General features: G+C 40.1%; 1 protein-coding gene across 1 annotated transcript in view; it reads right to left on the minus strand.

Annotated features, from left to right (window-relative positions):
* Positions 1-15,620, minus strand: part of CARF (calcium responsive transcription factor) — a 261,735-nt gene that overhangs the window by 216,164 nt on the left and 29,951 nt on the right. The window contains exon 4 of the mRNA XM_053698682.1: positions 12,541-12,652. Within this exon, the coding sequence (XP_053554657.1) occupies positions 12,541-12,652 (112 nt within the window). The remainder of the gene's footprint in view (positions 1-12,540; positions 12,653-15,620) is intronic.

Raw genomic sequence — 15,620 nt, forward strand, 5'->3', positions numbered from 1 at the left:
ACAATATAAAAGTCTTCAGATCCAAGATTGGACTGAATAAACCTTTCTTCTTTGGGACAAAGAATAGAATTGAATAGAAACCCAATCCCTGTTCCTGCTAAAGAACTGGTATAATCACTCCTGAAAATAATTCACAGAGTGTACTGAGGAAGAAAGATTCTTCCCATAGAAAGTCTCATTCTAAAAATCTATTCAAACCCTAAGAATAATATAGATTTTGGACTAAGTTCATCCAAAAACAATCTAATCTGCCACCCACCAGGACTGGTTTGAGAACCGCACCTTCATGCAGACTAAATACTAGTAATTATATAGCGTGTTTCTCCCAGAAGGATACAAAAAAACATAATTTATGCTTACCTGATAAATTTATTTCTCTTGTAGTGTATCCAGTCCACGGATCATCCATTACTTATGGAATATATTCTCCTTCCCAACAGGAAGCTGCAAGAGTCCACCCACAGCAAAGCTGCTATATAGCTCCTCCCCTAACTGCCATATTCAGTCATTCGACCGAAAACATGCAGAGAAAGGAAAAACCATAGGGTGCAGTGGTGACTGTAGTTCAAATGAAAAAATTACCTGCCTTAAAGTGACAGGGCGGGCCGTGGACTGGATACACTACAAGAGAAATAAATTTATCAGGTAAGCATAAATTATGTTTTCTCTTGTTAAGTGTATCCAGTCCACGGATCATCCATTACTTATGGAATACCAATACCAAAGCTAAAGTACACGGATGATGGGAGGGACAAGGCAGGTACTTAAACGGAAGTTACCACTGCCTGTAAAAAACCCTTTCTCCCAAAAATAGCCTCCGAAGAAGCAAGGTATCAAATTTGTTAAATTTGAAAAGTATGAAGCGCAGACCAAGACTCCGTCTTGTAAATCTGTTCAACAGAAGCCACATTTAAAAAAGGCCCAAGTGAAAACCACAGCTCTAGTAGAATGAGCTGTAATCCCTTCAGGAGGCTGCTGTCCAGCAGTCTCATAAGCTAAATGAATTATGCTTTTTAACCAAAAAGACAGAGAGGCTGCTGAAGTCTTTTGACCTCTCCTCTGTCCAGAATAGACAACAAACAAGGTGAACGTTTGATGAAAACTGTAGTAGCTTGTAAGTAAAACTTTAAAGCACAAACCACGTCCAATATTGTGTAATAGACGTTCCTTCTTTGAGGAAGGATTAGGATACAAACATGGAACAACTATCTCTTGAGTGATGTACTTGTTAGATACCACCTTAGGAAAAAACCCAGGTTGGTACGCAGGACTACCTTATCCGTACGAAGGACCAGATAAGGAGAATCACATTGTAACACAGATAACTTGGAGACTCTACGAGTCGAGGAATTAGCTACCCAAAAGGAACTTTCCAAGATAAAGATTGATATCTATGGAACAAAAAAGGTTCAAACGGAACTTCTTGAAGAACCTTAAGAATCAGGTTTAAGCTCCATGGCGGAGCAACAGTTTTAAACACAGGCTTGGATCTAACCAAAGCCTGACCAAATGCCTGAACGTCTAGAATACCTGCCAGACGCTTGTGCAAAAAAATAGACAGAGTAAAAATCTGTCCCCTTTTAAGGAATTAGCTGACAACCCTTTTCTCAAAAACATCTTGGAGAAAAGATAATATCCTGGGAATCCAGACTTTACTCCATGAGTAACCCTTGGATTCATAACAATCAGATATTTACACCATATCTATGTTCAATTTTCCTAGAGACAGGCTTTCATGTCTGTATTAAGGTATCAATGACTGACTCGGAGAAGCCATGCTTTGATAACATCAAGCGTTCAGTCTCCAGGCAGTCCATCTCAGATTGATTCTATTTAGATGGTTGAAAGGACCCTGAGGTAGAGGGACCTGTCTCAGAAGCAGAGACCGTGATGGAAAGGATGACATGTCCACCAGATCTGCATACCAGGTCCTGCGTGGCTACGCAGGCGCTGTCAAAAACACCAAAGCCCTCTCCTGCTTGGTCTTGACCTCCGGAGGAAATCCCACTCCCCCGGAAGAAAAGTCTGACGACTTAGAAAATCCACCTCCCAGTTCTCAACACCTGGGATATGGATAGCTGATAGACAAGAGTGAGTCTCTGTCCAGTGAATTATTGTAAGACTTCTAACATCGCTAGGGAACTTCTGTTCCCCCTTGATGGCTGATGTAAGCCACAGTCGTGTATATTGTCCGACTGAGTATGATGTACCTCAGAGTTGCTAACTGAGGCCAAGTCTGAAGAGCATGGAATATCACTCCCAGTTCCAGAATATTTATTAGAAGGAGGGTCTCCTCCTAAGTCCACTATCCCTGAGCCTTCAGGGAGTTCCAGACTGCATCCCAACCTAAAAGGCTGGCATCTATTGTAACAATTGTCCCATCTGACCTGCGGAAGGTCATACCCTTGGACAGATGGACCCGACATAGTCACCAGAGAAGAGAATCTCTGGTCTCTTGGTCCAGGTTTAACAGGGGGACAAATCTGTGTAATCCCCGTTCCTCTGACTGAGCATGCATAGTTGCAGCGGTCTGAAATGTAGACGTGCAAACGGTACTATGTCCCTTGCCGCTACCATTAAGCCGATTTCATTCATGTACTGAGCCACCGAAGGGCGCGGATGGGATGAAAAAAACACGGCAGAAATTTAGAAACTTTGACAACCTGGACTCCGTCAGGTAAATTTTCATTTCTACAGAATCTATCAGAGTCCCTAGGAGGGAAACCCTTGAGATTGGGGATAGAGAACTCTTTCCTTGTTCACTTTCCACCCATGTGATCTCAGAAATGCCAGTACTACGTCCGTATGAGACTGGGCAATTTGGATGTTTGACGCCTGTATCAGGATGTCGTCTAAATAAGGGGCCACTTCTATGCCCCGCGGTCTAAGGACCGCCAAAGCGACCCCAGAACCTCCATAAAGATTCTTGGGGCTGTAGATATCCCAAAGGAAAGAGCTACAAACTGGTAATGCCTGTCTAGAAAGACAAACCTGAAAAACGATGGTGATCTTTATGCATCACAATGTGAGGATAAGCATCCTTCAAATCCATTGTAGTCCTCTATTGACTCTCCTGGATCATAGTTAAGATGGTACGAATAGTTTCCATCTTAAATGACGGAATTCTGAGGAATTTGTTTAAGATCTTTAGATCCAAAATAGGTCTGAAGGTTCCCTCTCCTTGGGAACCACAAACAGATTTGAGTAAAAACTCTGTCCCTGTTCTTCTCTTGGAACTGGATGGATCTCGTACACAATGTAAGAATGCCTCCTTCTTTATCTGGTTTGCAGATAATTGTGAAAGGCGAAATCTCCCCTTTTTTTGGGGGGGAATCTTTGAAATCCAGAAGATATCTCTGGGATATAAATTCCAATGCCTAGGGATCCTGGGCATCTCTTGCCCACGCCTGGGCAAAGAATGAAAGTCTGCCCCCTATAGGATCCGTTACCGGATAGGGGTCCGTTCCTTCATGCTGCCTTAGAGGCAGCAGCAGGCTCCTTGGCCTGCTTATCTTTGTTCCAGGTCCGATTGTCTCCAGACCGCCTTGGTCTGAGCAAAAATTCCCTCATGTTTTGCCTTAGAGGAAGAGGATGCCACACCTGCCCTGAAGTTTTTAAAAGGTACGAAAATTAGACTTTTTTTTTTTTTTTTTTTTTTTTTGCCCTTGATTTAGACCTATCCTGAGGAAGGGCATGACCTTTTCCTCCAGTGATATAAGCAATAATCTCCTTCAAACCAGGCCCGAAGAGGGTCTGCCCCTTGAAGGGAAGTTAAGTAGCTTATTTATTAAACTCACGACAGCTGACCATGATATAAGCCATAGCGCTCTGCGCGCCAGAATAGTAAAAAACAGAATTCTTAGCCGTTAGTCTAGTCAAATGAACAAGGCATCAGAAAACAAAGGAATTGGCTAGCATAAGCTTGTCAAATATATTCATCCAATGGAGTCGCTTAACTGTAAAGCCTCATCAAGAGACTCAACCCAGAACGCCGCAGCAGCAGTGACAGAAGCAATGTATGCAAGGGGCTGCAGGATAAAACCCTGTTGAATAAACATTTTTTATCCATTGGATCTAAAAAGCACAACTGTCCTCGTCAGAGGTAGTGGTACGCTTAGCTAGAGTAGAAACTCTTCTCTCCACCTTAGGAACTGTCTGCCAGAAGTCCCGTGTGGTGGTAACTATTAGAAAACATTCTTCTAAAAAATAGGTGGGGAAGAGAACGGCACACCTGGTCTATCCCATTGCTTATTAAAAAAATTTTAGTAAACCTCTTTAGGTATTGGAAAAACATCAGTACACACCGGCACTGCATATTATTTATCCAGTCTACACAATTTCTCTAGCCCTGCGATTGTACACATTCATTCAGAGCAGCCAAAGCCTCCCTGAGCAACAAGTGGAGGTTCTCAAGCATAAATTTTAAATGTAGAAATATCAGAATCAGGTTAAATCATCTTCCCTGAGTCAAAAAAAAATCACCCACAGACTAAGCATATTGTGAGGTAGTATCATACATGGTTCTTAAAGCGTCTGTATGCTCTGTATCTACCCCAGAGCTAACTGCTTTCCTTTAATTTCAGGTAGTCTGACTAATACTGCTGCCAGAATATTATTCACCACCTTTGCCATGTCTTGTAAAATAAACGCTATGGGCGCCCTTGATGTACTTGGCGCCATTTGAGCATGAGTCCCTGAAGCGGGAGTCGAAGGGTCTGACACGTGGGGAGAGTTAGTCGGCATAACTTTCCCCTCGACAGAATCCCCTGGTAAAAGAAATGCTATGGGTGCCCTTGATGTACTTGGCGCCATTTGAGCGTGAGTCCCTAAAGCGGGAGTCAAAAGGTCTGACACGTGGGGAGAGTTAGTCGGCATAACTACCCCCACGACAGAATCCTCTGGTGATAATGTTTTTAAAGACAAAAAATGATCTTTATTGTTTAACATGAAATCAGTACATCTGGTACACATTCTAAGATGGGGTTCCACCATGGCTTTAAAACATAATGAACACAGAGCTTCCTCTATGTCAGACATGTTAGAACAGACTAATAATGAGACTAGTAAGCTTGGAAAACACTTTAAATCAAGTTAACAAGCAAATATATAAAACGTTACTGTGCCTTTAAGAGAAACAAATTTTGTCAAAATTTGAAAAACAGTGAAAAAAAGGCAGTAAAACAAACGAAATTTTTACAGTACATGTAATAAGGTAACAGAGCATTGCACCCACTTGCAAATGGATGATTAACCCCTTAATGCAAAAAACAGATAAAAAAAAAAAAAAAAAATGACATAGACGTTTTTAAAAACAGACACAACAAACTGCCACAGCCAACAGTGGGAAGCTTCAGTTAACTGTTTCTATGCAAAATTTAAGCCAGCCATGTGGAAAAAACTTAGGCCCCAATAAGTTTTATCACCAAACATATGTTAAAAAACGATAAAACATGCCAGCAAACGTTTTAAAACACATTTTTACAAGAGTATGTATCTCTATTAATAAGCCTGATACCAGTCGCTATCGCTGCATTTAAGGCTTTACTTACATTACTTCGGTATCAGCAGTATTTTCTTAGTCAATTCCATTCCTAGAAAAATATTTTACTGCACATACCTTATCTGCAGGAAAACCTGCACGCCATTCCCCCTCTGAAGTACCTCACTCCTCAGAATGTGTGAGAACAGCAAATGGATCTTAGTTACGTCTGCTAAGATCATAGAAAAACGCAGGCAGATTCTTCTTCCAAATACTGCCTGAGATAAACAGCACACTCCGGTGCCATTTAAAAATAACAAACTTTTGATTGAAGAATAAACTAAGTAGAAAGCACCACAGACTCTCACGACCTCCTATCTATGTTGAGGCTTGCAAGAGAATGACTGAATATGGCAGTTAGGGGAGGAGCTATATAGCAGCTTTGCTGTGGGTGGACTCTTGCAGCTTCCTGTTGGGAAGGAGAATATATTCCATAAGTAATGGATGATCCGTGGACTGGATACACTTAACAAGAGAAAACGCTTTTTCAGTGCTTACACTCGGAGTTAACCAAATTAGCAGCTGATAAAAAAAGTTGTTATTATTACCCAAATAAATAGTACTCAATAAATTGACCTCAAAAGACAGAAGGGCTGTATTAACCCTGCCGGGATATGAATCTATGACCCTTGGATCTAGAACAAGCCTTTGTAGACAGGACATTCACCAACTGATCTACATCACCGGACTAAAAGTGGGGCAGAAAACAATATGAACCTCCAAATAATGGAGATAATACAAATCAAACAAATTATTATCCTAACAAGCTAGAGATAATACAAAAATATTTGAAATCATAATAATAAATATAGTAAACATAATATAAAATGAATACATCAGAAGTAAATAAACAGAGTTATATACTTGAGAATCTAAAACTGCTTTTGCTAACTGTTCAACAACAAAAAGGTTGAAAAAAAACGCAGTAATGGTAGCCACAGATAAAGCTGAGCTAAAAAATATAAACAGTACGTGAATATGCTCTACTAAGGTTATATTCAAACTCTAAAGAATCCTAAAAATAAGTACCAATTTCCATAGAAATAGTAGTATAGTCCCAATAAAAATCTTAAAATCCAGATTTTAAAATAACTTACGGCTAAATTTAGAGTTTTGTCGGTAACGACCCGCGTAGCTAACGCTGGCTTTTTTCTGGCCGCACCATAAAAATAACTCTGGTATTGAGAGTCCACATAAAGGCTGCGTTAGGCTCCAAAAAAGGAGCGTAGAGCATATTTAACGCAACTGCAACTCTCGATACCAGAGTTGCTTACGGACGCGGCCAGCCTCAAAAACGTGCTCGTGCACGATTCCCCCATAGGAAAGAATGGGGCTGTTTGAGCTGAAAAAAAACCTAACACCTGCAAAAAAGCCGCGTTCAGCTCCTAACGCAGCCCCATTGTTTGCTATGGGGAAACACTTCCTACGTCTGCACCCAACACTCTAACATGTACCCCGAGTCTAAACACCCCTAACCTTACACTTATTAACCCCTATTCTGTCGCCCCCGCTATCGCTGACCCCTGCATATTATTATTAACCCCTAATCTGCCGCTCCGTAAACCGCCGCTACTTACATTATCCCTATGTACCCCTAATCTGCTGCCCCTAACACCGCCGACCCCTATATTATATTTATTAACCCCTAATCTGCCCCCCACAACGTCGCCTCCACCTGCCTACACTTATTAACCCCTAATCTGCCGACCGGACCTGAGCGCTACTATAATAAAGTTATTAACCCCTAATCCGCCTCACTAACCCTATAATAAATAGTATTAACCCCTAATCTGCCCTCCCTAACATCGCCGACACCTAACTTCAATTATTAACCCCTAATCTGCCGACTGGAGCTCACCGCTATTCTAATAAATGTATTAACCCCTAAAGCTAAGTCTAACCCTAACACTAACACCCCCCTAAGTTAAACATAATTTACATCTAACGAAATTAATTATCTCTTATTAAATAAATAATTCCTATTTAAAGCTAAATACTTACCTGTAAAATAAATCCTAATATAGCTACACTATAAATTAAAATTATATTATAGCTATTTTAGGATTAATATTTATTTTACAGGTAACTTTGTAATTATTTTAACCAGGTACAATAGCTATTAAATAGTTAATAACTATTTAATAGTTACCTAGTTAAAATAATAACAAAATTACCTGTAAAATAAATCCTAACCTAAGTTACAATTAAACCTAACACTACACTATCATTAAATTAATTAAATAAAATATCTACAATTACCTACAATTAAACCTAACACTACACTATCAATACATTAATTAAATACAATATCTACAAATAACTACAATGAAATAAACTAAAGTACAAAAAATAAAAAAGAACTAAGTTACAAAAAATAAAAAAATATTTACAAACATAAGGAAAATCTTACAACAATTTTAAACTAATTACACCTACTCTAAGCCCCCTAATAAAACAACAAAGCCCCCCAAAATAAAAAATGCCCTACCCTATTCTAAATTACTAAAGTTCAAAGCTCTTTTACCTTACCAGCCCTGAACAGGGCCCTTTGCGGGGCATGCCCCAAAGAATTCAGCTCTTTTGCCTGTAAAAAAAAAACATACAATACCCCCCCCAACATTACAACCCACCACCCACATACCCCTAATCTAACCCAAACCCCCCTTAAATAAACCTAACACTAAGCCCCTGAAGATCATCCTACCTTGTCTTCACCTCACCGGGTATCACCGATCGGTCCTGGCTCCAAAATCTTCATCCAACCCAAGCGGGGGCTGGCGATCCATCATCCGGTGGCTGAAGAGGTCCAGAAGAGGCTCCAAAGTCTTCATCCTATCCGGGAAGAAGAGTAGATCCGGACCGGCAACCATCATCTTCCAAGCGGCATCTTCTATCTTCATCCGATGAGGACCGGCTCCATCCTGAAGACCTCCACCGCGGACCCATCTTCATCCGGCGACGTCCAACTGAAGAATGACGGTTCCTTTAAGGGACGTCATCCAAGATGGCGTCCCTCGAATTCCGATTGGCTGATAGGATTCTATCAGCCAATCGGAATTAAGGTAGGAATATTCTGATTGGCTGATGGAATCAGCCAATCAGAATCAAGTTCAATCCGATTGGCTGATTCTATCAGCCAATCGGAATTAAGTTAGGAATATTCTGATTGGCTGATGGAATCAGCCAATCAGAATCAAGTTCAATCCGATTGGCTGATCCAATCAGCCAATCAGACTGAGCTCGCATTCTATTGGCTGTTCCGATCAGCCAATAGAATGCGAGCTCAATCTGATTGGCTGATTGGATCAGCCAATCGGATTGATCTTGATTCTGATTGGCTGATTCCATCAGCCAATCAGAATATTCCTACCTTAATTCCGATTGGCTGATAGAATCCTATCAGCCAATCGGAATTCGAGGGACGCCATCTTGGATGACGTCCCTTAAAGGAACCGTCATTCTTCAGTTGGACGTCGCCGGATGAAGATGGGTCCGCGGTGGAGGTCTTCAGGATGGAGCCGGTCCTCATCGGATGAAGATAGAAGATGCCGCTTGGAAGATGATGGTTGCCGGTCCGGATCTACTCTTCTTCCCGGATAGGATGAAGACTTTGGAGCCTCTTCTGGACCTCTTCAGCCACCGGATGATGGATCGCCAGCCCCCGCTTGGGTTGGATGAAGATTTTGGAGCCAGGACCGATCGGTGATACCCGGTGAGGTGAAGACAAGGTAGGATGATCTTCTGGGGCTTTGTGTTAGGTTTATTTAAGGGGGGTTTGGGTTAGATTAGGGGTATGTGGGTGGTGGGTTGTAATGTTGGGGGGGGGTATTGTATGTTTTTTTTTACAGGCAAAAGAGCTGAACTTCTTGGGGCATGCCCCGCAAAGGGCCCTGTTCAGGGCTGGTAAGGTAAAAGAGCTTTGAACTTTAGTAATTTAGAATAGGGTAGGGCATTTTTTATTTTGGGTGTCTTTGTTATTTTATTAGGGGGCTTAGAGTAGGTGTAATTAGTTTAAAATTGTTGTAATATTTTTCTTATGTTTGTAAATATTTTTTTATTTTTTGTAACTTAGTTCTTTTTTATTTTTTGTACTTTAGTTAGTTTATTTCATTGTAGTTATTTGTAGGTATTGTATTTAATTAATGTATTGATAGTGTAGTGTTAGGTTTAATTGTAGGTAATTGTAGGTATTTTATTTAATTAATTTAATGATAGTATAGTGTTAGGTTTAATTGTAACTTAGGTTAGGATTTATTTTACAGGTAATTTAGTAATTATTTTAACTATTTTAGCTATTAAATAGTTCTTAACTATTTAATAGCTATTGTACCTGGTTAAAATAAATACAAAGTTACCTGTAAAATAAATATTAATCCTAAAATAGCTATAATATAATTTTAATTTATATTGTAGCTATATTAGGATTTATTTTACAGGTAAGTATTTAGCTTTAAATAGGAATAATTTATTTAATAAGAGTTAATTAATTTCGTTAGATTTAAATTATATTTAAGTTAGGGGGGTGTTAGTGTTAGGGTTAGACTTAGCTTTAGGGGTTAATACATTTATTAGAATAGCGGTGAGCTCCGGTCGGCAGATTAGGGGTTAATAATTGAAGTTAGGTGTCGGCGATGTTAGGGAGGGCAGATTAGGGGTTAATACTATTTATTATAGGGTTAGTGAGGCGGATTAGGGGTTAATAACTTTATTATAGTAGCGGTGCGGTCCGCTCGGCAGATTAGGGGCTAATAAGTGTAGGCAGGTGGAGGCGACGTTGAGGGAGGCAGATTAGGGGTTAATAAATATAATATAGGGGTCGGCGGTGTTAGGGGCAGCAGATTATGGGTACATAAGGATAACTTAAGTAGCGGCGCTTTGCGGTCGGCAGATTAGGGGTTAATTATTGTAGGTAGCTGGCGGCGACGTTGTGGGGGGCAGGTTAGGGGTTAATAAATATAATATAGGGGTCGGCGGTGTTAGGGGCAGCAGATTAGGGGTACATAAGGATAACGTAGGTGGTGGTCGGCAGATTAGGGGTTAAAAAAATTTAATCGAGTTGCGGCGATGTGGGGGGACCTCGGTTTAGGGGTACATAGGTAGCTTATGGGTGTTAGTGTACTTTAGAGTACAGTAGTTAAGAGCTTTATGAACCGGCGTTAGCCCAGAAAGCTCTTAACTACTGACTTTTTTCTGCGGCTGGAGTTTTGTCGTTAGATTTCTAACGCTCACTTCAGACACGACTCTAAATACCGGAGTTAGAAAAATCCCATTGAAAAGATAGGATACGCAATTTACGTAAGGGGATCTGAGGTATGGAAAAGTCGCGGCTGAAAAGTGAGCGTTAGACCCTTTTTTGAGTGACTCCAAATACCGGAGGTAGCCTAAAACCAGCGTTAGGAGCCTCTACCGCCAAACTCCAAATCTAGGCCATAGTTAATAGGAGGACTAGGCTCCTAAAAGCTAAAAATAACAATTTTTCCTTAACAAAAAACAAAGAATGTTCAAATAAGAAATAAGGAGAATTTAACAAAACTGTCTCTGATACAGGATCCTTTGAACCAAAGAAAACCTTCATCAGTAGAATAAACTTAAGTATGCTGTCGGTCAGAACAAAATAAATTAAATTTTAACAATTATGAAAAGACCCCGTAAGTTTATTTAAAAGCATAATAGCAGAAAAGCATAATAGCAGTCATAACCTTTTATGATAAAAGCAATATCATGTGATGTTTGCAGATGAAATCAAGTACATCAGTAAGTAAAAACAGTAAATGTAGAAACATTATTAACATAAAATATAATAAATAAATGCCATATAATTGAGCTGAAGAAATAACAACAGCTAAATAATGAAAAGAACACACTTAGCTTTGTAGAATAGTGTTTCAGGGCATCATAGTTTCTACATCAGAGTCAGGATCATAATGAGAAATCTCGCAAAACAGCAAAAGAAAAATAACATTAGGCAAAACATTCGATTTCCACAATGTAACAGTTTCAGTAGATAGAAAAACAAAGATAGTATATATATATTTTTTTAATACAAAAAATAAAATAAAAAATCAGGCATAACAGCTAGTAAAATTCATGAAAACAGAGAGGGGTAAAATAACTAAATTTGGCGCCAATAATGACGCATTACGCAAAAGAAAGATAAAAAATTTGGGCGCAAAACCAACACCAGAAAATGACACAACTCGCTTCTTAACAAACGCGATTCCGCACCAAAACAACTAGCATCAATAAAGACGCAGGAAAGGATGAAATGTGCACGATCAAAGGTGCGACTTCGCACCAAAAACATTTTGCGCTAACTGAACCCCAGGTAAGAAAAAAGTTTAAATAAATAAACTTCCCAACATGATTCCTATACTGAAACTGTTTAGACTACAAAGGGAAATATACATAGACCTGACTCATGGCAAATATAAGTAAAAAACCATAGCTGAGAGTGTCTTAAACAATGAAACATACTTACCAAAAGACACCCATCCACATATAGCAGATAGCCAAACCAGTACTGAAAACTATCAGCAGAGGTAACGGTATATAAGAGTATATTGTTGATCTGAAAAGGAAGGTAAGAGATGAATCCCTACGACCGATAACAGAGAACCCTTGAAAAGATTTCCTGTGCGAGAAACCATAAAATTAATAGGCGATACTCTCTTCACATCCCTCTGACAAACACTGTACTCTGAGAGGAATTGGGCTTCAGAATGCTTAGAAGCGCATAGAAGAAATCTTAAAATCAAGCACAAACTTACTTCACCACCTCCATAGGAGGCAAAGTTTGTAAAACTGAGTTGTGGGTGTGGTGGGAGGTGTATTTATAGGCATTTGAGGTTTGTGAAGCTTTGCCCCCTCCTGGTAGGAATATATATGCCATACGTCACTAGCTCATGGACTCTTGCCAATTACATGAAAGAAACAGATGATGTCATTGTTTTTACAGACAGTAGCAAACAAATGATAAACCAATAGTGTGACCAGCTACTCACCTTGAGCACCTTGTATCTGCCCCTGTGGGATAATGAGCTGGGCTGTTCCGGTTTGGCTAGAAGGAATGACATGGAACACTTGCCCATTTTCAGAATCACTGGTGAGAATCATCTTTAGCCACCAATTAAAATAAAAAGAATAGAGAAAAACTTTGTTACATACTCCAAATGTATTGATGATATTAGCCTGTCAAGGGGTAGCTGAACATGGAGGAGGAAGAAGAGAAGGACGAGGAAGAGAAAGAATGCATCAGTATTCAAGTTTAGAGAGCTGGTGGTGGTGTGTATTGTGTCTGTGAAAACTTAGTTTGTGTTATACAAGCCACTGCTGACTCTCTAAGAAGGTGTGGTGTGTGAAAACTGGCGCATGGGCCCTCACAGCATAATTTGCTTTATTCTATCTGTATTTTTTGTTGAAAAAACAACAGCAATGCACTACTGGGAGGTGGGTGAGCCAATAACATGAGGCATATATGTGCACCCACCAATCAACAGCTCCTGGGCCTACCTAAGTATCCTTTTCAACAAGGAATACAAAGGCAACTAAACAAATTACATAATAGAAGGATATTGGAAAGTAGTTTAAAATCGCATGCTCTATCTATATCATGAAAGAAAAAAACATGGGTTTCATGTTCCTTTAACCCCTTAATGACCGAGGACGTGCAGGGTACGTCCTCAAAAAAAAGGCAGTTAATGCCTGAGAACGTACCCTGCACGTCCTCGGTTTGGAAAGCAGCTGGAAGCGATCCTGCTCGCTTCCAGCTGCTTTCCGGTTATTGCAGTGATGCCTCGATATCGAGGCATCCTGCAATAACCATTTGTAGCCATCCGGTGCAGAGAGAGCCACTCTGTGGCCCTCTCTGCACCGGACATTAACGGCTACATTCGTTGGTGGGTGGGAGCCGGTGTGGGAGGTGGGTGGCGGCCATCGATGGCCTTTGTGATGCGGAGGGGGCGGGATCGGGGGCGGGGACGACCGGGGGGACGCGCACGGACGCGCGTACGTGCACGGGGAGGCCGGGCGGGCGCGTGCACGGGGAGGGAGCGGGTGGGAACCACTACGCTACAGAAATTTTTTTTGTTAGAAGTGGGGATCAAAGGGGTTAATATGTTTATTTTGCTGATCGGTTTGGCTGGTGGGGTATTGGACTGTGGGGGGGAAGCTACACTACAGAAACAAATAGTAAAAAATTAAAAAAAAACATTTTTATTTGCAAACTGGGTACTGGCAGACAGCTGCCAGTACCCAAGATGGCCCCAATAAGGCAGAGGGGGAGGGTTAGGGAGCTATTTTGGGGGGGATCAGGGAGGTTGGGGGCTAAGGGGGGACCCTACATAGCAGCATATGTAAATATGCTTTAAAAAAAATTATATATTTTTTTTTTATACCTTTTATTTTAGTACTGGCAGACTTTCTGCCAGTACTTAAGATGGCGGGGACAATTGTGGGGTGGGGGAGGGAAGAGTGCTGTTTGGGAGGGATCAGGGGGTGGGATGTGTCAGGTGGGAGTCTGATCTCTACACTAAAGCTAAAATTAACCCTGCAAGCTCCCTACAAACTACCCAATTAACCCCTTCACTGCTGGCCATAATACACATGTGATGCGCAGCAGCATTTAGCGGCCTTATAATTACCAAAAAGCAACGCCAAAGCCATATATGTCTGCTATTTATGAACAAAGGGGATCCCAGAGAAGCATTTAAAACCATTTGTGCCATAATTGCACAAGCTGTTTGTAAATAATTTTAGTGAAAAACCTAAAGTTTGAAAAAGTGAACAATTTTTTTTTATTTGATTGCTTTTGGCGGTGAAATGGTGGCATGAAATATACCAAAATGGGCCTAGATCAATACTTGGGGTTGTCTACTACACTACACTAGAGCTAAAATTAACCCTAGAAGCTCCCTACATGCTCCCTAATTAACCCATTCACTGCTGGGCATAATACACGGTTGGTGCGCAGTGGCATTTAGCAGCCTTCTAATTACCAAAAAGCAAAGCCAAAGCCATATATGTCTGCTATTTATGAACAAAGGGGATCCCAGAGAAGCATTTACAACCATTTATTCCATAATTTCATGAGTTGTTTGTAAATAATTTCAGTGAGAAACCTAAAGTTTGTGAAAAAATTTGTGAAAAGGTAAAATAATTTTTTTATTTGATCGCATTCGGCGGTGAAATGGTGGCATGAAATATACCAAAATGGGCCTAGATCAATACTTTGGGATGTCTTCTAAAAAAAAATATATACATGTCAATGGATATTCAGAGATTCCTGAAAGATATTAGTGTTCCAATGTAACTAGCGCTAATTTTGAAAAAAAGTGGTTTGGAAATGGCAAAGTGCTACTTGTATTTATGGCCCTATAACTTGCAAAAAAAGCAAAGAACATGTAAACATTGGGTATTTCTAAACTCAGGACAAAATTTAGAAACTATTTAGCATGGGTGTTTTTTGGTGGTTGTAGATGTGTAACAGATTTTGGGGGTCAAAGTTAGAAAAAGTGTGTTTTTTCCCATTTTTTTCCTCATATTTTATAATATTTTTTATAGTAAATTATAAGATATGATGAAAATAATGGTATATTTTGAAAGTCCATTTAATGGCGAGAAAAACGGTATATAATATGTGTGGGTACAGTAAATGAGTAAGAGGAAAATTACAGCTAAACACAAACACCACAAAAATGTAAAAATAGCCTTGGTCCCAAACGGACAGAAAATGGAAAAGTGCTGTGGTCATTAAGGGGTTAAAATATGATTAGACGGGGGGCTCCCTCCTCGGATCTGTGACGAGCAAACAAATGAGACAGGCAAGTTATTGTTTAAGTTTTATTTTATTGTTCATTTTTTATTGTTACAAGGAAAAAATGTTTGAGAGATGCAGAAGGGGGAAGATGAATACTGGACTATAGAAATTTTCTGTTTATGTGATGTTCATTCTTCTCTTTTGGTGAAAACATATCTGAGCATGCAGAAACACAGAAAAACAGACCACTGTTAACTGGTCTATTAAAAGCACTCTTGATTGTATCTGAGAGATCTCCCTTATATGTATACTATGTGATGTAACCTT

The sequence above is a fragment of the Bombina bombina genome, chromosome 1, assembly GCF_027579735.1.
Source record: "Bombina bombina isolate aBomBom1 chromosome 1, aBomBom1.pri, whole genome shotgun sequence".
NCBI lineage: Eukaryota > Metazoa > Chordata > Amphibia > Anura > Bombinatoridae > Bombina > Bombina bombina.